General features: G+C 37.3%; 1 protein-coding gene across 2 annotated transcripts in view; it reads left to right on the forward strand.

Annotated features, from left to right (window-relative positions):
* LOC138933430 (uncharacterized) overlaps positions 1-25,730 on the forward strand; it is a 217,818-nt gene that overhangs the window by 82,705 nt on the left and 109,383 nt on the right. Inside the window, exon 1 of one of the 2 annotated variants that reach the window (XM_070296144.1) lies at positions 18,384-18,704. The exons of the other annotated variant lie outside the window; for it this stretch is intronic. Coding sequence (XP_070152245.1) covers positions 18,623-18,704 — 82 coding nt within the window. The 5' untranslated portion in view covers positions 18,384-18,622. Of the gene's footprint in view, positions 1-18,383; positions 18,705-25,730 lie in introns of those variants that run through there. 2 annotated transcript variants of the gene reach the window in all.

The raw sequence follows: 25,730 nt of genomic DNA on the forward strand, positions 1-25,730 counted from the left end.
TTATATAAAATATACAATAATATTAAAGCAGAGAGATAATTGAAGCGACGTAATTTAAAATACGATGATAATATTCAGCATTAATAATTGAGAAGGCCGACAATTCTGTCTTATCTGGCAAGTTGCAGCCTCGGCGTAAAATTATTAAGAGTCAATAGCAGATAAGAATTATATAATAGATATATCTTGGGGACCTTCTCATCGTATCCCCGGATTTGTCCGGTAAAAGATTGCGTTCTCGTTGATCGGGATTGAAGGCGGGAGATTAAGGGAAGCCTCGGATCCCGGAAGTGGATGTTGCAGGCCGTCCAAACGACCGACCAGCCCGTTGCTCGACGATCCGTTAACCCAATATAAGATACTATAATATCGATAAAACTGTTCGCGCAGACTGCAAATAATTCTCTTAATTTAGATAATTCAAGTCGCGATATTTTACGCCAATAATATCTCTTGCGTGTAAACGCAGCACTTTATACAGTTTATATTTCGCACGAAAGAGAGATACTCATATTTCTCACTCATTACTTAGAAGAATTTTTGTCAAATATAACAGTCTTTTAAAGATAATAATAATAATAAATAATATCAAATATATAATGAATTAATAAAAAATAATAAAACTGATAAATATTAGAAATCTATTAGGTGTACAAATTTGCTTCAGCTGTTTTCCTATAGATGGCTTTAGCGGTAAGTAGTGGTCGAAATAAATAGATCATAGATGTCATGCAATAAACTTGGGCATCTGTCAACATAACCCCATAGAAACATTAGTCGATTTGTGTCTGCATCATAAAGTTATTCTCGATTGAAAATGTCAGTTTACGAGCCAAATTCTCGTCATTTGCGGGAGGTTTTAATTTTCTGCTTCAATATGCAGAAATCTGCGGCTGAGGCTCATCGAATACTCTCAAATACTTATGGTGAAGCCGCTATTAGTGAAAGAACGTGTCGTGAGTGGTTTCAACGCTTCAAGAACGGTGATTTTCACGTCGAAGATCGGCATAGCGGTGGAAGAGAGAAGGTTTTCGAAGATGCAGAATTGGAGACATTACTTAATGAAGACTCGAGTCAAAGTCAAAAAGAATTAGCACGATCTTTGGGAGTGACTCAACAAGCAATTTACAATAAAGCCTCGAATTTCGGAAAAAAAACAGCGGAAGCAAAGTTGTACACCTAATATATGTATTATCGTAATTATAAGAGTTTCAACGTATAAGCAATTACCTTCGTTTTACAGGCTATGCAAAAAAAAAAAAAAATAAAATAAAAGAAAAATAAAGTTATAATTTTTAGCATACTCGTGAATTTTACAATATATGTATTTTCTTGTTATATAATTTTAAATATATTCTCTTCGTCTCTAGAAAATCAATTGTGAGAATCTTGGAATCTTGAATGCGAGAGAAAAAGTTGAGAAAACGCGCGGCAGATTTAATCTCGCTATCTATTTCGTTTCGCGCGCGATCTTTTTAATGCTGGACATTAAAAGTCATACGGCTACCGAACACTTTCGCCATAATATCGAATACTAATTTACGATACGCACTTTGCACTCGCAATTGAAGAAATGATATGGGGGGACGTTCGCTCGGTCGTTTTGCGGTATCCGCGAAAAAGTTATTGCCGTTGAAGCTATTGAAGAACGTGAGGTTGACTGGAATCGCTCGGCGCCGAGTTGTCTAAAGTTTCGCTGGAAAAGGCGTCGCCTTAGCAACCACTCAGTAGTCATACATAAACGGCGCTACACGCTTATTATCGCATAGTGTATACGCGAGGGGTCTCTATTTATTAGTAGCCAACGAGAAACTCCACACAAATCGAACAATAATAAAGCGAGAATAATTGTGTTTCTCTCTCGCATAAGCGGGCATCCCTCTGTTATCTGTATTCGCATCGTGTATTCTCCGGCATTCCGTTTTATCTAATAAAGCGTTTGCTTTCATCGTTGCGCGCTCACGCGAGTTGCGATATACTTTGCGTATCGCAATTATATACACATCTATCTAAAATTTATAATTAAACATCTTTGTGTGCGCGCGCCAGTTTATTTTAATAATATTGAAATAATAAGAGGGATATCCCCGTCTGTAGAAACAATTATTAAGCAAGAAATTACTACATCATCGTAATAAAATGCACAAGTAATGGAATATAGATATTTCATAATAATAATTAATGTTAATTAACACCGATTTCTTTATTCATATTGATAAAATATTGTTGAAAATAATAAATGTTCCATAGGAAGAAAGAAACAGAAATATATGCCACCTCTCTCTCTCTCTCTCTTCTTCTACTATCTTCCTATATTATTTAATAATAATAATATTATTTAATGATAATATATTCTTATATTATTTGATAATATTTCGATAAAACAAGTATAATCGATTTAATAATATTTTTATATTAAATTTTAAGGAACTCTTCTCGTGTATTTGAACTGTAATATGTACGACACTTGCAAGAGTTTCGCAACTTGAAAGCAAGGGGTGAGTCTCACGTTCGTAAAGGGTGACCCGCGCTTAAGAAGGAGCATAATTGGAGCAGGTGGTCGACCGTCATCGCGGTCTCTCCTCGCATATGTAACTGTCCCAAAGGTATTTTATCCTCGGTACGTAACGATCTCATCCACCATTCCTCCCGGTGTTGTCGGTGATTCGGTCCATTTTACCCTCGAGTGATCTTTCGTACCTCGATTAAGCGAAAATAAAATTCTCAAAGTGACGAAAGAATGAAATCTTAAAATTAAGATAAAATTTCATCTCCTCATAATATCCTTCTTCGGATAAGTGAATATTGCAAGTCCTTTATGAACGGCTCTGTCATTTGTATTTATCGCCTATCAAAAAATACAGCGGATGCTAGCGAAACTTTTTGATAGCTATACAGTCTGAAATTAATTTGCGGATTGAAGAAATTAATAGGATTTTTATCAAGTAAAAGAATCTCCAAGAAAAGACAGGATTATGAGTAAAAATAACATGAAGAGCGGTAAAAACAATTAGATCGAGCGAGGAAATTTGGCGAGGAAACAGGAAAACTACACAGTTTACTCTCTCTCTCTCTCTCTCTCTCTCTCTCTCTCTCTCTCTCTCTCTCTCTCTCTCTTTCGAAACCATTCGGACAGGATCCAGACAGGATTCGGCCCTGCAGTTTCACGGCACTTTTATCGAAAGAGTAAATTCTCTCGGTCGGCCGCTTCTACGCTCGATAATGTCGCCCGAAAGTGAGTGAGTAATTGGATTCCGCCGTAAGATACCGGAACAGGAAGCTGATGGAGTTTCGGGAGGGAGCCGACGAAGGCTCTTACCTTTCTTCTTCCTCCTACGCCTCGCTTTCCATCCTGCCAGTCATCAGCCATTAACTCTAAATCAATCCTTCCGCGCCGATAAAGTTTCGCCAAACCTAACCTAACCTAAGCAAGGTTTCTCGGCGCCTCGAAGAGTCTCGCGATGAAAAGCGAGCATTTACCTTGATCAGTGATAACGTTGCTTAATTCGCATCGAGAGAGCTGGCAGATGCGATATATCGGTCGTGTTAGTTATAGAAAAGGATGTGGTAAACTGTACGAGTTATGAGTGTCATCTACAGCGAGGTTTCCTGGAACATAACCAGGGTTGGGAAATATCGCGTTACTTGTAACGTCGTTACCGTTACAGTTACTTTCTTTCGGTAACGATCGTTACTTTTTTCTGTTTGTAACGGTAACGGTAACGCCGTTACATTTTCACAGTAACGGTAACGAATCGTTACTTTTTGATTCTTTGTTATCTTATATCTATTCAATGGATAGATGTATATTTTGAAAAATATTTTCTAGTCTTCTATCATAGGCTGCATTCCGATAATCAGTACTGAAAATGCCAGTACTGAAAATCTATAGTAACGTAAATTATAGATTTTACAATACTGATAGTGAATATTGGAATACACTCTTAATAATATTGTATCAATATTTCTCTTATCAATATTGAAAAACAATGTTTGATAAAAATTTTCGACAAAATTGGAATTTGTAAATTACAATTTAAATTCCTATAAAGATAAGTGTATTAAAAAGTAAAGATATTAACATAAAAAAATTAGAATCATTAAATAAGTTTAATATAAAAAACGCTTGCTATATTGAGACTAATTTAGAATTTTTAATTGTAACTTAGATTATTACACTTAATATTGATTATTAAATAATTTTATAATCTAATAGCTTATTTTAGCATTACAAAGAACAAAAACATAACGAAAAAGTAACGAATCGTTACTTTCTAAGTAACGGTAACGGTAACGCGTTACTTTTATAGAGTAACGTTCCCAACCCTGAACATAATTAATCTTGTCTCATATAGAGAATTATATAATTTAAAGTTATATACACGAGGTGATCCAGAATTAGATCGACAAACCTCAAAGTGTTTATAAAGGACATGAAAACAAGCCAATTCTGTCAATAAACCCGTGTCAATAAATGAATTGTTTTGGAAATAGAATCAAAGACTAAGGTCAAAAATCTTTGAGAAGAATTATTATTTTTAGGATTTTATTAATGTAGTTAAACGGAGGTGTTTCCATGAAACTTTTGTATAAAATATTTTTGATATCTCGAATAATTTTCGAGATATATCGAGAAAAGCGAAAAGCCACTCTACATATGAGTAGCGATTTCATTCCTTAGAATTATTTTTGGGCCGCAACCGGAACTTTCTAAATTCATCTATTTACTACCCCCCCCCCTCCCGTCCCCCCCTCTACATATGTGTAAAGTTTCATCAAAATCAAAATTTTCGGATTCGCGAGGTTCCCTTGTTAGTCTTTGATTCTCTAGTGCCGAAATAGCTCATTCGGTGTCCTTTATAACCACCTAAAGTTTGTCGGTCTAATTCTGGGACACCCTATATATACATATATCTTGTTTCGCATACTCTTATACAACTGCATCTGATATTATAACCAAAAGGAAACACTCGCGACGGTCAACTCCCTCATTTTCTTCATTTACCGTGCTCGCCTATCTCTTCTGCATGGAATGATGTACACGCGGAGAAGCTAGAGGGTACAAAAAGACTCCTCTTACTCGACTTCAACTCGAGGAGGAGCCCGATGAGGACGAGAACGATCGTGTAACGGCAGTTACGTAGGTGGAAAAAGCGGTCGGTGCGGTCTGCGCGAAAACGATTTCTCTTAGCTTATACACCCCTTTCATCTCTTTATGCACAGGTGGACCGCGGGGGTGGAGAGGATCTCAGGACGGGGGGGGGGCGAAACTACGGAGGAGATGAGGGATGTTCTCGGGGAAAGTTGCGAGAGAAGAAACGCGAGAAGGAAAATGCAAATCGTCCGCTCGGCGTAAACAGGAGAAATGTTTCCCGATCTCTCGCATTTCTACCTCGCTGCCTGCCATTGACAAGTACTAATACGAATTTCGTCGGTTCGCCCCCTTCTCTCTCATCGCGATCCCGTGCCCCGCTCCCACGTGCGTCGCACTCCACGGAGTGTCTGCTTTAACGCGGATATGTCGTCGTCGAATATTTTCTCGCCGAGATAGATCGGACGAGGGGACGGAAGCGTACCGGCGAACGAAATAACGACATGAATTCTTGGGGAAAATGTTGTAGATCAAATGGATGAAGAGAAGAGTCTACCTTCTACGGATATTTCACATTTATAAAGCTCAGCCGCAAACTCTCATTATCTCCGATTTGAAAAGCGTAAACTATACGAATTTCACTCGGTCCTTTAATCTCGCCACACTTCGCTACGCCAATGGCGAGAATGAGAATCCTGTTACACTGTGTGCCGAGGGGGGGTCCATATGAAAATTCAGGGATTCTGAAAGCCGTCGATTCGACGACGAAATGACAAGAAAAAAAAAAAAAAGAAGAAGAAGAAGATGAGAAGCGTTTCGTCGAGAGACGATAAAGGACTTCTTTCGTGTCGCACTCGATGATCGATCGTATTTGCATTATCCTGGTATGCGAACGATTTCTCGTAAGATTTATGGCCGTTTTTTCATTTGACGGCTTAAAGTTTTATCTCGCAACTTTGATCGCGCGAAGAAAATAGGCAGGCCACTTTTGCTACTCTCTCTCCCTCCTCCCCTCCCCTCCCCGCCCGTCATCGTCTTCCCCCCTTCTTTTCCTCTCTCGTCGCAGAGAAATTTTGCCGCAAAATTGCCGTTGTTACGCGAATGAAATTGCCGTTAACGATGGCGCGGTTTATGCCAAACCCGAGTAATTAATTGAGGGTCTCTCGCAGCGCAAGTCGAGCGTGTCGACAATTTATTTATTTATTACGTTCGTTTAAAACACGTAGCGACGTAGTTCGTTAGACCTAAACCTGTACAAATCGCATTCCGTTTTGATATCGCTGAACGAGAAACGTAATTATAGCCTAACAATTTAAAATGATAATTAATCGATAGGCTTTTCCCGCGCCTCGCCGCGTACCCGTATGGACGCGATAGGCCGCCTCCCTCTCTCTCTCTCTCTTCTCGACGTAGAAATAAATTACGCGAAGCAATTTTTTTTTCTTTTTTTTTAATTCCGCCCTCGGCGCGTTCAGATTTTCATTCAGGGAGGGCGAGCGAACTTTTTTCCTTTTTTTTTTTTTTTTTTTGGTTCTTTGACGTTTCTCGCGCGGGGCATTCGGTCGCCGGTTAATGTACCTGTCTGCAGGTCGTTTAATTATTCTCGACATTACTCCGCAGCAAGAAAGGCGGTAGACGGAGGAGGGGTAGGAGGGGGATATAGAGTTGGTCTGAGTTGAGAATAGTCGCCGGACGGGTAGCCGGAACAAATGGCGGGGACGTTCCTGAAACTCGTTACAACTTTGAGTCAGCCGGTTAATTTGTTGTTTGCGCTCTGATTCCGAGACATTCTTTCGTTGCACTTACGCGGGGGAGGGGGGGGAGGAAAGAGGAAAAAATGTAAGGGGAGGGGAGGGATAGGCGAGACGCTTTATGCATTCCAAGGGCGGACGCGGAATAAAGTTTAATTAATTCATCGCGCGTTCATAAGATACTCACGTTTCGAGCTCTCGTTTATCCCTATCTCCCTCCACCTCCTCCCCCCCCTCCCCTCCCTCTTCCGGCGTATCGACGTAAAAACGAAATGAACGACTTCCGTTCTCAGAGGCCGAGCCGCGGTTTGCGCTCCAGATTGCAACACGAATAGTTACATCCGGTCTGCGTCCACGTTCTCGTACTCTCGCCGAATCGATACTTTGTATACAAAAGTGTATCCTGGATTCTCATGTGTTTTTACGGGCAAAATGTTGGACTTTGTACGAGATCCAGTTACTCTCTTTCTTTTTTTTTTTTTCTTGATAAATTCTGGAGCAAATTATTTTCTAGGGCGATTTCAGCGAATCGATGCAACGGGAACGAGGATTAAAGCGAGAGTAGCGGGATGAGTAAAGATGACTTTCAAATGTTATACTTAAATTACTAAAAGATTTGTAATATGATAGAGTTTAGTATATCGTAATATGTTAAGATACAAATTTCACTAACAGCTGTAACGATAAAATCTTTTTAAATAAATTTTTAGCATTTGTGATAAATTTCATTTTACCAAACTAAATGTTCTCCCATCGAAAATTAATTTAAAAAAAAATGTAAATAATTTGGACTTTTATATATATCGAATATATTATAGTATAAATAGTATATTATATATATATATATATACAGGGTGACCCCAATTTAAATGGCAAAACTTCAGGAGCGTGTAAGGGACCGAAAAGCTAAGACGGAAAGTCCTTTAGAGGTTTGCTCGTTTTTGCTCCATTTTGGAGAGAATCACAAAAAAAGAAACAAAACAAGTTTTCGTTCTTTTACTTATTTATTTAGATTTTATTTATGTTATCATCTATTTAATGCAGATATTGTTCAAAATGTTGCCCTCTTGCAGCAATGCAGGCATTACATCTAGCACTGACCTCATTAATCGCAGCTAGACATTGTTCTAGTGATATTTGGTGCACTGCACCTATGATTCGGTCTCTTAGTTGCTCTCTTGAATTGATTGGCACCGTAAAGGATAACATCGAGTGTTTACGTATGTAAGGAACCTTGAAGCAGAAAGTTTATTCGGTGCCAATCAACTCAAGAGAGCAACTGACAATGAGAGATTGAATTTTTACGATTTTCTCTAAAACGGAGCAAAAACGAGCAAACTTCTAACGGACTTCTCGTCTTAATTTTTTGGTCCCCTACACGCTTTTGAAGTTTTGTCATTTAAATTGGGGATACCTTGTAAATATATATATATACAGTATATTATAGTATAAATATATTAATTATATATTTAATACAATGTAACATTTTTAATGTCAATACAAATGCCAATGTAATCTCTTTAATCCAAGAATAGTTTCAAAGTAGGTACATTCGCATCAGATAACGAAAGTTTTTGTGCGATGTTCGAATTTATTCCTGTAGAACTTTAAATTAGAATTTGCTCGAAGATACAATTGATATCTTTCAAAATATATCCCATAAAATTTTCCGTATTAAACGCGAGGCGAGAATAATTTCTCTTCCTTCGTAGAAGCTATATTGACAACTTCTTCTCGCTACTTTCAATAGTCCACGCGACTACTTCGCTATTGGATCAATTTGCGGCTCAACGTATTGTCTTTTCTCGTCTTTCGACGAGATTTGCTCTCGGTTAATCGTCTCCGACGAAAATTCATCAGGCAAGCAAAAAATTTTTAATCTTTCCGTCGAGATCTGAGAAAATTACGCGGCAGTTATCCTCCAAGATAGCACGTATAGTCCGTCCGTAAGATTATCCCGGGATTAAGGTTCGCATTACGACAAGCCTCGATTACTCTCGTCCATCGGCAGAATGTTTGCCGGTATTATCCGAATTACGGAGGAGCCCTTTAATTAAATGAAATTCCATGCGGAAAAATTCTCGACGCGGCGAGGTCGTGGTCCCATGTTGAAACGCGTCATTGACCTTGAAACAGAGACATTTCTTTAATTTGAACGGTCTGTTCCACCGACACAGTTCTTTCTTTTATAAATTTCATGCCATTTGCCGTTTCAGCTTGGAGGAGCTTTTTTTTGACAATGGAAAGATTAAAGCACCACTGTATTATTTTAAGCGTAAACGCATGAGAGAGAAGGAGGGATATCTCGTATATTTTAAAATTAGAACTAATCGATTTAAACTTTTAAATGTGGTTCATACAGAAGCGATAACGGTCGCGCGAGGTCTGAGTGAAAGTTAATTTTCCGGTACATTCGATAAAATTGGAATCAATGTGCTACGATGTCAATCTTGAAAAATTTGCGACATCTTCTAAGAAGAAGAATCTGTCAATCTCGGTCAAATTTTTCCACGACGTAATCGCAATATCTCGCAATTTATCGCTTCGATTTTCACATTATTTCGACTCGGCAACCTTTGGAAGTTTGATTAACGCCATAAGTTAACTTTTGTCGTTTCATCGACCTCTTTCGCGTCCCCTATACGGGAACGTAAAATCCAGGACCTCGACGACGAAGACCAATAACGTCCGACAGTTCGGAAGAATAACAACCGGCGCTTACGATTATTGCCCCGGCTTTGTCGCGTACGATTAATTCTCGCCAACATTTTTAGCGACGGCGCAGGAAAACCCCGGGCGAGTCACCCTCCTCGCAGCGAGGGTCGGGGAGGGAGGGGGCTCTAATCGATTCCGAAACGAGATTTTCAGCGGCGACACGTGCTCGGCATCGCGAGAGCGTGCGTCGCACGGATACGGAAATGAAAAGTACAAAAAAAAAAAAAAGAAAACGCGCGCGCGATTCTGCGGTAATCATCTCGCGTGTTGAGGAGGACGAGTGAAAAAACGTCGCGCGAGTCGCGATTATTTTTCGCGCGAGAATTAACAAATGGTGCTGAAGACTAGGTTTGCCTAGTGTCATTCAACGTCGCGGCGCGTGTATCGAAATAAAATTATGAGGTTTATAAAATCAGTTTATATACGGCGAATATTTTTTTCCGATCACGCGTTCCTAATACACTGAAATAATTCGCGAAATGTAATCTAAATCTCGTAATCTGTCACTGATTGGAGCATCATGAATCTCCACAAGTTATATATTTTACGAGAACGTCAGAGAACGCTAACTATTAGATGTACAACTTTGCTTCCGCCGTTTTTTTCCCGAAATTCGAGGCTTTATTGTAAAAAACTGCTTATACATTTATGATTCAAAGTATTGTCCACTCCCAATGATCGTGCCAATTCTTTTTGACTTTGACTCGAGTCTTCATTAAGTAATGCCTCCAATTCTGCATCTTCGAAAACCTTCTCTCTTCCACCGCTATGTCGGTCTTCGACGTGAAAATCACCGTTCTTGAAGCGTTGAAACCACTCACGACACGTTCTTTCACTAATAGCGGCTTCACCATAAGTATTTGAGAGCATTCGATGAGCCTCAGCCGCAGATTTCTTCATATTGAAGCAGAAAATTAAAACCTCCCGCAAATGACGAGAATTTGGCTCGTAAACTGACATTTTCAATCGAGAATAACTTTATGATGCAGACACAAATCGACTAATGTTTCTATGGGGTTATGTTGACAGATGCCCGAGTTTATTGCATGACATCTATGATTTATTTATTTCGACCACTACTTACCGCTAAAGCCATCTATAGGAAAACAGCGGAAGCAAAGTTGTACACCTAATACTTTACGAATCGTTGATATTAAATTATTAAAGAGACAATAATTTCATCGAGACAATAATTGTTAGAGTGAGATATTTTACAATACTATTTGCCCTTTGTATTATTTTTTTAGATTATCGCAATACTAGAAACCTAGCGAGATTCCGTCCTTCGAAACATCATCGTTCGCGTTATAGAATTGAACGCGTAATCGATTCCTGTCTGGCGATGCAGCCGCGTCGATAACGATTCTGTCGAGACGAATCCCGTCGTCGGAGTGCAAATTCATTTCGCGATCTACGTGTGAATTCGCCGCGTTAACAATACCGGGCGGTAACGATTTCGCGAGCGACGAGCCCGTGCGGAGCATTTAAAACCGGTCCACCTCTACGTTTATACGGATTACATCCGTAGAAATTTATTCAAAGATATGGAATACCTTAGCGAGTCCCCTGCTTCGGCGTTATCGAGGGTCACCGATTCGACGAAGGCGCGATGCATCGTTCGTTGGCACAATCGTTGGCGCAATTAACGCAAACTTGAAACACAGATAGTTCATGATTGCGCGATTTGAATAATGCTCATCTTTTGGCGATGAACGTAGAGATTCGCATTTAATTTAATTATAATTATAATGTAAATATTGTATAATATTGTTCAACACCAAATTTGCCTTAAGTTCTATCAGATCTCTCTTATTTCTAGTAGATTTTCAGCGCTAATTGTGAATCTGGACGTAGAAATGGCGTATTATGTCAAATTTTTGCGAAGATGTCAGTTAAAATTGTTAAAATATACGTTCTTGATACTTTTGCGTGAGTTATATCTTTCAATGACGTGCTCCAGGAAGCAATGATAGCTCGAAATAAAGTACAAGACTTATGCTTTATGATAAAAATGCCAAAAATCCCAGGCAGGAAAGATTTTTCTGAAAAAAAGTGCTTGAAACATAAAAAAACATTTATCGTAGTGTCCCCCAGTCATATGTCTCTCCAATTGTCCCTTACTAGAATTTAAAAAAAAAAAAAATTATTCTGATCATGAAAGTTGATATATATATATATGTTTACCTGGTCACTCATTACGTGTTGAAATATGAAAATAAAAAATAGAGGATCCAAAATGGCGGATCAAATTTTTGAAAAATCATTTAAATCATGGAGGTGGGTATGTGTAGATTTTTGTGATCGTTATCGCTTAATGACAAAATTAGAATAGTTTTTGGCACTAGTATTTTAATAACAATTCGAGATGTATGATAATTTAGAATTTTTATTATTTTATCTTTATACTTGAATAATACGATCATGAATAATATACATCGTACAGTTGCATATATTGCATAAATATCTTAATTTTAATAAAAAAAAAAACGAATTTTTTGCTACCTTCGTTTACATAAAATCTTAATATTATCCTGAAGATTTTCGCGGCATTGAATTGAAAGCGACAGAATTCCTCGCATTTTTCGAAACGATGCGATTCTTATGCGCGGTACTTGTGTTGCGATTTTTCCCACGCGAGTATACGGTGAGAGTCCCGGAGAAGGACAAAGAAGACGAAAAAGAAAGGGAGAGAGAGAGAGAGAGAGAGAGCGAAGGAAAAGGCGTAAGGAAACGACGAAGAAAACGTCCGGCTATTTCGTGAACGCGCAATTATTTAAATAGCGTGCCATTAAGGACGTGTCCGCGTATTCTTTACAGAGGAGAGAAAGAGAGAGAGAGAGAGAGAGAGAGAGAGAGAGAGAGAGAGAGAGAGAAGAGAGTGCAAGATCCCAGAATCATACATGTCAGAGATGTTATCCACATTTGCGCGGCTTTCTTCTCACGATTTCCATTTTAATTAATTTTCGTCCGGTCGCGCGCCTCGTTCATGACTATAATCAACTTCAAATTATAATTGAGTCAAACTTTTCAATATTCACAAATGTAAGACCAATTCGATTATTTGACGAATTATTATAGAACGTATATATAATAATAATAATAATAAAAGTAGCAATATATTTAATTGCCGATTCAATTGATTATTAAAGGTGATATATGTAATGATAATTATTTGAAAATACTTAATTATTTCACATTGGGACGGAAATAAAATTTTCAAGAATTATTTTGTGTTTGAGGCAAAGTTTTTGGTCGTCGAATTCAAATTTCGAGATAAATCTACTTGAAAAGTGCGCTCAGGACATTTCTCTGGTTACGATCCTAACCTAGGCGCTTTACCGTAATTTATCCCGAAAGCTGCTTTACGAAGAGGCAAACGAAGGTCCCCGCTGTCGCTCGGTTAATCGAGATTAAGATTAATTAATAGGTAAACGTAGAATCTCCGCGCGGTGAGTGTGCGTGGGAGCGCGATAGTTCGCGGTCACCACGTGCGGCTGCCGTATTCTTTCGCAATCCTTGTTTAATTTTTGTAAAATGGGATTTCGCGTTGCAACGTCCGATTTAATGCCTAACTGCAAAACTACCCGCGGTAATGGAAAGAAATCGCTTTAATACTGAGATATTAATTTAAAGCGCTGCTATTAAAATAAGCAACGTTGAAGGTTTTCTCTCAGCGTACGCGAAAAGCCATCGCGATGGAAACTAGATTGGGAGAAGATAAAAGAGAGAGAAGACCTGTTAATAAGTGATGCTTCAAAAGCGTAATAAAACGTTTGTATGTGTGTGCGTGGATTATGTAAAAGAGATTTTTACGGTCGTTGATATACGTAAAGCGGCAGACGAGACAAAAGCAGAACGAAAGGGATGAGTAAAATGACGCAATAAAGACGAGTAAAGGATATAAAAATTTGTAGATTTGTTTAAGCAATTTTTCCAGAGTCTTACCGGTTATTACAAAAAGGCCTCTTACAATTTATCTCACGCTATCAATGCGAACAATAGCAAATATTGTTAACAAAATCAACGTATCAATGTTTACTTCCTGGAAAAACGCAGAAGATTTGGATTTTTCAGGAATTTTGTTGTTACTTTGAAAAATCAAGGAACTCTCATGGAATTTTATTCGAGACTCGAGAAATTTTTTCAAAAATTCTCTCTTTGATCATTTTGTTCTTATAATGCAAGTACCGGTAATCTGATTGGCCAATGATTGTGAATTATGTTTTTCAAATATATTATAAATATATATATATCTTTCTCTCTCTCTCTTTGATTACATATATATTTATAGCAAAGAATACTAAATACACAATTCTGAGTATATATTTTTTATTGTAATTCTTAATTAATTAATGATAGAAAAATGAAAATATTATGCAAATGAAAAATGTTTATCTTACGAAAGTCATTTAGTTGTTCTCAATACATTTTTAAATTTGATATTTAAAATTTAAATAATTTATTTTTCCTTTGCTATAAGTGAATTTATTTCGATAAGTTTCATCTAAAAATTCTTTAATTTTACCTGGAATTTTGAACAAATTTCTCGAAAAATCAGGAAATTCTCAGGGAACGTGTTTACAAATTTTAGATGGACATCCTGGAAATGAATAATTAATATTTTCATAATGACGCAGTTAAAATTTTACATTACATGTAATAATTAATCTTTTTATTTTTATTCAAATATAAGAGAGAGCAATATTGCTCTCTCTCTCTCTCTCTCTCTCTCTCTCTCTCTCTCTCTCTCTCTCTCTCTCTCTCTCTCTTTTACTTTTTTTTTTCGTTTCCTCCTAATATAACAGACTTTACAAAACATGAAAAATTTTAAGAATCTGTAACGTTTTATATATTCTTTGGCCATTCGAATGTTTCCCGATATAGTTTGAAATCGTAGTATCGATTTAACCCTTTGGCTGGCTACGATACACCATTATGTCATCGCTTCACGACATCGCGATGGATATGACAGACACGTTGTACGTTATCGATTTTCTCGCTTATTCGACGCCACGGTATGACAATCGGTGAAGTTGCAAATTGTGGTGTTTGTTATAGTCGGTGGGATTTTTTTTATTGACTAGAATATACATATGCCTTGCGTAGATTTATGGGATCGCAACGTCTCACATGATAACGCTATTATTTCATTAATTTGATTATATTTATATAACGATAGTTCCTTTCCATCACGCCGAATAATTGTGTGATTATTAAAATTTATCCTTTTATGAAAAAAAAAAATAATAGATTTTTGAACTTTCGCCTCTTCGGAGAATTCATTTTTTATCAGGTTTTATAAATTAATTTGGCTTTGTGTACAAATCGTGATTCAGGATTCTCAAAATTTGTTAAAATGATAAATGTATAATACATGAAAAGTTCTTTGTGTATTTCGTGAGATGTTATAAATTTTGATGTGTAAATAATTAACTAAACGAATAAGTTCTTTAAGTATCTATTAATAATGAGGAGGCATATTTCCTTGTTGATTTTTTATCAGCTTATTGTAAAAGAGTAAAGATGCACATTGGAATTTTTTAATTTTATCAATTATCACTGACGAATATGTCAGTGGTATTAAAAAAATGTGATTTACTTTCTTCCCCAGTTGTCAATCCTAACATAAAATTATTAACATTTTCATCGCGTCTAAAGACTATTATTTTATTTTTTTATTTTGTTTCTTTTTTTATTATTTATTCTTTATTATTATTTTTTAATTGTCTGTAAAATTTTACACTTTTGACATTACATTTCCTGTCAAGCTCTCATCCGATTAATTCTCGTTGCTGTCTAATTACAATCTCGAGAAAGATGTACAAAAAAATTCTATCTGTCTTTTGCAATCCGGAGAATTACACGCTCCACCTCCGATAATTACAATATCAGGAAATATTTTTTTGCGATTCTATCGAGTTTTTTTTTTTTCCCCCCTTCGATAAGAGGACTTTCGGAGAGAATCGACGTTGTTGGATCCGTTCGCGTCGCTTACAAAATGAAATTTACCACGACGACTTTTCGCACCTTCTTAGTTTCCCGCAGACGACTTCTTAATCTCGTCACCTCCTCCGTTACCTCGACCACCGACGGCAATCTAATTTTCCGCCTAAAAGGAAAGGGTTTTAATCGTCCATCGCTTGAATCCGCTTGTCCCTGGCATTTAAACGAAAGGTGCTTAAATTGTTTTTCTCCTCTATCGGTCGTATTGCGCGTTACAGAATCCGTCTTAATTACTGTATCCAAATTTATTAAAAATTTGTTAAAAATCTCTGCGCGAACATCTTTATATGTAAAAATATTTTGGCAATATCACGGATTTTGGAAAAATATATGAAATTCGAGTATAAGTATCTCTTCCCTTTCTTTAAGAATCAATTTTATTTACGCACCTTTTACATATTTTTACTCTGCATATAAGAGAACCAGCAGTGTGTAACACACACACACACACACACACACACACACACACACACACACACACACACACGCACGTACATACAGGGTGTAACAGAGCGCCCGTATCAGCAGTTTTTTGAGGAAACAACGCATTTTCGCGAATAATATTTCATGCAAAAATTGTAGAGCTTTAAGTGGCGTATTATATAATAATATTAGTATGACCTTGAACAGCACCGTCAAGGTTATATAAAAATCGATTTGAATTTTTTAAATGGAATATCCTATTCTTCATTACATATTCTTGTTTTACAAGATATATTATTTTTTATATCAAAATATGTCAAATTAAAATATAAAATAACTCAAAAAGTACTTAATGAAAATAATACTTTATTATAGTGTTTTTGGAAAGCTCTTGAGGTAAGCTGCAAGAGTATGTAATGAAAAATAAGGGGTTCCGTTTAAAAAACGAAAGTTGACCTTCAAATGACCTTGAAAATGACCTTCAATGTCAAATCCAAGGTCGTTATTAGATGGCCCCCTTTGTTCCCTACAACTTTTATCCGAGTCGTTCTCCTTCAAACGTTGATGAGGTTGGAATTTTTAAAATGGGACATCCTGCATATATGAATATTCAATTTCCTTATATTTGCAACTCGGGACTTTTCTCGTCAGCTGGAGAACGCTGTGAAAGCGCATCTGGCACTTCGACGTCCTTTTTCAGGCAGCACGCGCCAAATTCACGGCTCGGGGCTGATGATATTATATAACTTCATACGCACCGACATGACAATCCTCGCGTTTGGTTCCGTGCGAGGCTTCTTCGCGTGCCGGCCGGCGACTCCGCGGTCATGATTCGCAATTCCTGCACTTTTTCCGCCGGATCCATCCTATCGGCGAGATGTCCACGGAGGAATACTAAATTTTCTACTAAATTGGATTCAACGAGAAAGTTCGTCGCGATTCGGTGCTTCCGCGACCGGGAGCGTTGTAACCAGTTACAGTGTGCGCTGTAACTTCCGCATGCGGCACCATCTGCTCCGCCGAGGAGCATATTGTGCGCTCGGTTATAGTTATGGCGAGGATATTTAGAATGTCAGAAGAGCATACATAGATTGAACCTTAACTCGCAGTTACTCGTGAATTGTTGATACTTACTTCTCGTAAAATGAACACGTTTAAGGATGTATGTGTCATATTTTGGAGGCATTTGACAAAAGCATGAAAATTTCGATCGTACTATCTCTTCCAAAACCTGAGGACAATTCTTTTAATAATTCGGAAATTATTTAAGTTTAAAGTTATTATTGATTTCCTAGAAAATCAAATATTGTAGCACTTGTGGTAGAAAAATATGATTTCTCTTTCTCTCTTTCTTTAAATTATTCGGTTTTTTCTTTGTTTCTTGCAGTTGATTTCAGGGGATATTTATGATGAAAAGTTTTTGTTGTAAATTAGAAAAAATTTTAATTACAACCTAACCCATATTATTTTGTAATACTTTTTAATTTTTTTTATAATCCGGATTTATTTATTTGATTTTGAAACAATATAACATTGACGTGAAAAATATATATTTTTTTTTAATTATGATAGTTTTTTTCTACCATTGTACATCCTTTTAAATCTCAGAACATGCGATTGTAACTTGTGTAATTTTAATTTTTTATCCATAGAATCGCGCGCGACTGTGATAATTGTTTGCTTGATCCTGTATATATATATGTGAATATAGAAAATAAATCTATATTTTTATATAATTTTCTTGCGTCGAATTTAATCAAATATAATCAAGATGATATACCTCAATGGAATTTTTAATTTCAAATTTTTTCATTTTTTAATTAATTATTCTTTTTTTATTTCCTAATTTTAAATATATTTTCCTTCGTTCTTGCGACGATCTATATTCAAATGCCTGTTAAAAAAAAAAAAAAAAAGTGAACTTCGCTTCTTAATTTATAATCGCAAATACGGTCACCCTTTATCAAGGTACGCTATCAAAATCGAATCGATCTCATTTGGATTTCTTCCTTGTATTCCCAGGTCATACAAGATTATCTCCGCATCATCATCGCATTTACCAAACGACGTTCTCCGCGATTTCTACGGTTCGCGCGTTTTCGCGTGTCTACGCCGCGTCACGTAATTCGGCCGGGAAGCCGGCTTACGGCTCGTCCTCATTAACTCGCTTCAACAATGAGCGTGGGTGTCGGCGTAGTACGTCGCGAAGTCCTTTCAACCCCGTTCGCATCCACACCCTTCTCGAGAGACTGATAGTCTCAGGGCGCACGCGCGGGTCGCCTCTCTCTCCTTCTCTCTTTGACGATAACGACGACGACGTCGACGATGGGGGGACGATGCGTGCGGGGGCGGTTCGCGCGTAAAATCGTGCCGAGCAGCAGCGTCAGTCGCGCGGGGCACGTCGCGGGGTGCGGCTGGTTTGTCGTGGTGTCCGTCAGTCGCGGTGGTGCGTGCGTGCGTGCGTGCGTGCGTGCGTGTAGAGAGGAAGAGAAAGAGAGAAAATATATATATATATATATATATATTATATATATATGTAGAGAGGGACGACTCTTTCTCTCTTTCTCTCTTCGTGCCTTTTACGCGAGGATGACGTGGACGATGCGCGCGTGCCGATAACGATAAGGCCGCCGCAGGGATGTGCCTAGCGGGGGGCATTCGGGCCCTCCTGCTCCTGGGGCTCGTGCTGTGCCAGCGTGTCGATGGCAAGAATGATAATTGTAAGTACGCATCTCGCGTGTTTTATCGATGAAATTACGAACTCGAGGGAGCTCGTAATTTCCGAGGGCGAAGATGGACGATTTGTATTCGTGCGAGATATTCGAATTTTTTTTTTTTTTTCCCCTAGTCTTCATGGATCTGTATATCCGATGTCGCTTTTGTTTATCGTGTGCACGAATGTTTTGAAACTATCTACGGGATATTTTACGATTGATTTAGATTTCGACGCTTGTTGGAGAACTTTATATATCCGATGAATGCGTATGCGCCGGAGCAATTTTGATTTATTTAAATTTTCTTTGCCAATTGTACGTGACAAGTGTCAAGTATTATAATCTCGAATCAATCGTGCATACAATACAGCGTCGGTTCTTTAATGGATTTATAAATTAAAAGTCAATATAATATGAAGAAAAAAAAAAAAAATTTAACTAGATAATAATTTCAATTAACTGCAATTTCTAATGAGTTTATGTGATTATCATCACGCGACGTTGCAATATAAATATTAAAATTTAAGTAGGAAGTGAGCTAATTAGAGCCGAGCGCGGTAACAAATCTTCTTTAAGAAGATTTCTACATAATTTATTTGCGCCTTCTTATTGCGCTCGGCTCTTATCATCCTCTGCTTGAATTTTTATATTTTATGTACTAAAGCCTTTTCGTTTTGTTATAAATATTAAAAGTAAAAACATGGCTAATAAACGATAACGGCAATTGGCGAATAATTATAAAAATATGATAGAATGTAAAAAAAACCACTATATTTGAGTCGAAATATAATTTTATCGATAAGTATCTATATTATAAATGTAATTTGCTGATAGTTATACAAAATACTTATATTATTACAAAGTACTATTATATCGAAAATATTCTTTCGATTTAAATCTTTTACCCTTAATTCTAGATCGATAAAGTTATATTTCGATCTAGCGATATATAAGTCGATCTATAAATTATGGACCATAAGCCCAGAGTATTTCATCAGCTCCTTCGAATGCGACAGAAAAACGGAGTATTCCCGCGGGGTACCACGGGGCAATATCTCCCCCCGTTCATCGACCTTTTCGATATCGGCGCAAGAATTCGCGTGGTACCTGAAAATCTACCCTTACTCTCGACAACCGCATGGAAGACGCATCCGGGCACAATAAAATCGTCTCGTGTCATAAAATCGAACGAGAATTCTCGGTCGCGCACTGGATGCTTGTCATCATTGATATATGCTAAAAAGACATTCGTACCGCGAATCATTACCCTCGAATTCCGTTTGTAGGCGTAACACCGAGAGAGAATTAAATTTATACAAAATATAACGGGGTGTCTATTCCGTGGAGAAACATGGAAAACCTGGAACTCTTAGAGATTTCTTTTATATTTTGGAAAAAGATCGGAATTTTCATGAGATTTTATCGCGCGATTCAGGGAATTTCTTGAAAAATCTTTTATTACATAATTTTGCTTTTATATCGTAAACAGTTGGCGAGACAAGTAAATTAGATATATTATAAATATATTTCTGTGTTTGTTTATATATTTAATGTCTTAATAAAATATTGAATATGCGATATATATATATATTCTATTAATTTTTAGTGATAAAAAAGATGGACATTTTATATGCAATTTTAAAATGCCTATCTTACAAAAGTTATTTAATTTTTTTGAATGAAGAAAATTAGAAAAGGCGTGTAATAAAAAAGCTTATTTTAGAAAATTGCGCTAAAAAAAATCTTTAAAATATTTTCTTCACCTGGAATCTTGAACAAAAATACGTGGAAATTTCCAGAGAATCTTTTTACAAAATTTGAGTAGATATCTCATAAAGCATTCATTAAATCATTCATTTATTTATTTTTTATTTTCATTTTATTAAATTCATTTTTTACAAACTTATTTTTCCCTCAATAATCGATATATAATATATAATTACGCGAATAGGTATTTATGTTCATTTCTTACTAAAATCCACTTGCTTTTCTCGCTTTCCCATAAAATTTATTCTTTACGGCTTGTGTGTAAGGTTCTCAGCGCTTCGTCTTCACGCATGAAACTCCATTCGCGACTTTACGCAAGGTAAAAAGTGGGTTGCGCCCATATTCCGCGCCGGGAAGAAGAAAAGTTGTCTTAATGCATTAGGGATGCGTGTGTCTTGCGTTATGTGCGTGAGGCGCACCTAGGATCTTACTTGGGATAGGCAAGGTGAGGGTTTACGATACCGTGGCAAGAATCGATCCTATCGCAACCGATAGGTACACCAGCCAGCACGAATGTCCGTTATATACATACATAAATAATTCTCTTCGTGTCACCTCTTATTTTATAATAAATTTATACTATAAATACGCGAGTTCCGAGGGAGAGGGGAGTAAACATATTAATTAATCTATTACATATTACATTGCGTTAAAGCTATTTATATATGTATACAAAGATAATAAGAAAAGGATTTGCAAAATCTATATATTAGGTGTACAACTTTGGCTTCCGCCGTTTTTTTTTTCCGAAATTCGAGGCTTTATTGTAAAAAACTGGTAATACATTTATGATTCAAAGTATTGTCCACTCCCAATGATCGTGCCAATTCTTTTTGACTTCGACTCGAGTCTTCATTAAGTAATGCCTCCAATTCTGCATCTTCGAAAACCTTCTCTCTTCCACAGCTATGCCGGTCTTCGACGTGAAAATCACCGTTCTTGAAGCGTTGAAACCACTCACGACACGTTCTTTCACTAATAGCGGCTTCACCATAAGTATTTGAGAGCATTCGATGAGCCTCAGCCGCAAATTTCTTCGTATTGAAGCAGAAAATTAAAACCTCCCGCAAATGACGAGAATTTGGCTCGTAAACTGACATTTTCAATCGAGAATAACTTTATGATGCAGACACAAATCGACTAATGTTTCTATGAGGTTATGTTGACAGATGCCCAAGTTTATTGCATGACATCTATGATCTATTTATTTCGACCACTACTTACCGCTAAAGCCATCTATAGGAAAACGGCGGAAGCAAAGTTGTACACCTAATATATATATATGGGATATATCAATTCCTATGTGATACATCCGGCTCTGCAGTATTTGATTATGCAATATATGTAATGGACTTTATAGGGATGTAAATTAGATAATAAGGAGAAATAAATAAAGAAGGGATCTAACAAAGCCGGATATATCACGCGGGAATTGATATATCCGGTTTTGCAATTTTTTTTTGTTACTTTTATATACATATATAATAATATATACATATCTTTACTTTCCCCTACCTCGGATTTTGCGTATAAAAAGTGACATAAAGAAATTAAGAGAGAGAGATAGAGAGAGATAATAAAGAAGAAATTTAGATTAATCGTGTCAATGGATTTTTTATAAATTCTACTAAATACTTCATTGAAATAAAATCAGTAAAATTAACACTCTATATGAAATATCATAACTTTTCCAATTAATCATACAATTTATATGAAGAGTTAAATCCTCTTGTTTGATGTGTATGTGTATATGTGTACGTGTGTGTATTTATAGCATACCGTTACGACTTTAATTTTTACTTGAGTTTTATTATTGATATAAATTAGAAACGGAGACGCCGTTGAATTAAAATGCGTCGAGCGTTTGCTAATCATTCAAGTTTATACTTCACGACGTAGGTGGAGAACACTTTCCGAAACGTCGATACTCCGGGGACGGCGGATTAAGTATTGTTTCTACGACAGCGGATTGCTGTGTCGCGCGGTTCTTTACGAGCTACCCGAGCTCGGGTATTCAAAACACGAAGGGGTAGTGGTATCCGTTTTCCCCTTTTTAGCGGACGCCATTGTGCCGGGCATAATTCCGTCCGCGGGTAGCCGCCCGCGGCGACGAGGAATTTTTATGATCGCGATCCTCTCTCTCTCTCTCTCCTATGACCTCCCCGCGATTTCATTAAACGCGAATTCCGGCGTCGCGTCACGATCGAGGTTTTGAACATTTCATAGTCGATAAAACGTTCGATCGAACTATAGCGCGGGACCAGTTCGCGACGGATTTGCGGATGCGATGAATGTGCTTCTCATGAATAACGCCAAAATATTTATAAAGCACGTCCGATTACACTGTTCAACGTCAAAATTTGCTTTAAATTCTATCGAGTCATTTCTGGTAGATTTTTTTCGCGTTAATTACGAATCGGGCCGTAAAAATGGCGTATCACGTCAAGTTTTTGAGAAAACCTCAATCAAAGTTGTTAAAATAGTCGTTTCTCATTGACTTTTGCACGAGTTATATCTTTCGATGGGGACGTATCCCAGAAAATAGCGACAGCTCAAAATAAAGCTCAAGATTTATACTTTATGATAAAAATGCCAAAAGTCCCAAACAAGAAAGATTTTCCTGAAAAAAAAAAAGTGCTCGAAACGTAAGAAACCTATCGTAGGGTCCCTCAGTCATACGTCTCTCCAATTATTTTAAAATTTTTTAAAAAAATCTTCTAATCATGGAAGTCAGTATATACAGGGTGTCCCCAATTTAAAACTGGCAAAATTTCAAGAGCGTGTGGGGGACCGAAAAACTAAGACAGGAAGTCCTTTAGGGGTTTGCTCGTCTGATCACTCATTATGAATCACGTGTTGAAAATTTCAAAATTAAAAATGGAGGATCCAAAATGGCGATCGAATTTTTGAAAAAAATTAAAATCATGGAAGTGTGTAGGTATTTGTGGTCGCTATCGCTTAAGAATAAAATTAAAATAGTTTTTAGCACTAGTATTTCAATAACGGACAATTGGAGACGCATGATTCGGGACACTGCGATAAATTTTTTTTTTTTTTTTTTTTTTTAGGAAAATCTTTCTTGTCTAGGACATTTGGCATTTTTGTCAGAGAGTATAAGTCTTGAGCTTCATTTTGAGCTGTCGCTTCTTTCTGAAACACGTCCCCATCGAAAGATATAACTCATGCAAAAATATCAAAAAATAGCAAATTTAATTGCAGTTTTTTTCAAAAAATTGACGCGATACGTCATTTTTACGGCCAAATTTGTAATCTACCAGAAATAATTAGAAAAGATTAGAAAAGGTAAAAAGAGGATCTCGTGTTATTGACCAGTGTTATTTTAACGTGGATGAATGATGGACAAATGTCTCTCTTTTCTGTAAAACTGCATAAAAGTATTTATGAATCGTTGCCGTAATTTTAGATAAAATTTAGTTGATCTCTTTGGAAAATTAAACGCTATTATTATATATATTAAATTATTTGGAAATTAATACAAGATTTAATCCACGAAAAACTTTGAAATATCTTTTCTAAGAATGACATATTGTATTGTTGTTTGACCACGCGACGTATGACAATTACTTGGAAATTTGCATTAAGAGTAAAGGAGAAGGAAGAGGAAACTTGTCCATGAGACGCCTGCGTATTATTTCACTCATATCACTAAATTTTTTATGTATGGCGGATTAGATCGATGACTCGAAGGCGCGACGGAAGCCATATATGGAACGTGCCCGGTCGCGGTACCATCAGGTAAACTGTTAAGGGCGCATCCGCGTTAATATGTGCGCCGATAATATGTTTTCCTGGGGTCTCGACTCTTTATTTCCCGCTGGATAAAATCGCATCGTCGCGGAAAACTTTTGAGGAGCGTTTCCGACAATAGCGCGCGCGAAACACGGTGCTTTCCTTTGGTCTCCATGCGAACGAGACTTGAGGAGAAATATATTCCCTTGTCGTACAAGATGGGTTTAGATTTATTAGACTAGCAATGATAACTTCTGGCGGGCCTGGAATGCAGACTTTATACGCTACTGTTCGATGAGAATTCATCTTTCACGTAAAGATGATGTATACATGTGTTAGTAACTTTACTTATTCAGGTATTCAAGCGCATATTCGCGTTTGTTAATTACGAGAATCATAAAATTGATTTTTCACTTCTTGCTTAAAAATGAGACACTACATATCCGATAAAATGCTTTTCCCAAAGTTTGTTTTAATTGACAACAGGACCTGGTTCGTACTTGTTCGAGACAAAAATTTTCTTGCCCGCCCATCGAGGTCGATTCTCTCACAAGAGGCGAGATATTTCGGCGATGAGAGCAGAATATGTCGAATAAAAATTTACATTCACCTTGGTCCCAGAAGAAAATGGATAGAAACCATGTATGAGGGTAAAAACGACGATGCGATCTCTGTCGTGCAGGAGAGATACAAATAATATCGCCCGCTCACAGCGTATTCGTTCGAGGAAACTTTCGCGATGTGCCGGAGCTTCTTCAAGTGCTTGGAGCAAAGTGCTTGGAACTTAATATGATAGCGCTCGGTTGGCGTTCAGACAAGCCATAGAGAGTAATATTGATCGCCGGAACGGGCTTAGAAGTGAGAGGGAGAAAGACGGGAGGAGCCATGGGGTGAGGGAGCAAGGGAAAGAGGGAGAGAGAGAGAGAGAGAGAATCAAGGACGAGGTGGTGGAGGGCGAGGCCGGGTACAAGAGGGAGGGTCGCATTGGATGGTGGCATATACGAGAAGGGGTGGTTGCCGGAGGGTCGACGTAGGACCGACGCGCACCATCGTAACCGAAGGGTCTCCTTCCCTCTCGGTGTCGTTCGTCCCTCTCCGTCTTCCCACTCTCTCTCTCTCTCTCTCTTTCTTGTGCATTCGCTTTCTCTCCCTTTTCCGCCTTCTATTTCCCTCGCTGTTTGGCTCGTCTCTCACGCGACTTTACATGAAATTCGAAACTTTGCGGTGACATTACACGACGTCCATCGATCAACCAAACCACGGATCGAAGAATGACGATCGATACGTCACGATCGAACTGTCACTCGTTTTTAATTAATCGTACGCTGATGAGCATTTATTAATTCCTCGAGTGTACAGTAATGTTTAAGGGATCTTCCTAGTTTGATACTTTGAAAATAAGGCAATTTTTGAAAACTTTTTTTTTTTAGATAAGTAACATATTAATTCTAAATTTTGCACGTTTATTAAATGAAACATTTCAAGTATCTCCTGATTTTTTTTTCAAACAAAAAT

This window comes from Polyergus mexicanus, unplaced genomic scaffold, assembly GCF_030449975.1.
Source record: "Polyergus mexicanus isolate NDT 795.1 unplaced genomic scaffold, iyPolMexi1.0 SCAF_1, whole genome shotgun sequence".
NCBI lineage: Eukaryota > Metazoa > Arthropoda > Insecta > Hymenoptera > Formicidae > Polyergus > Polyergus mexicanus.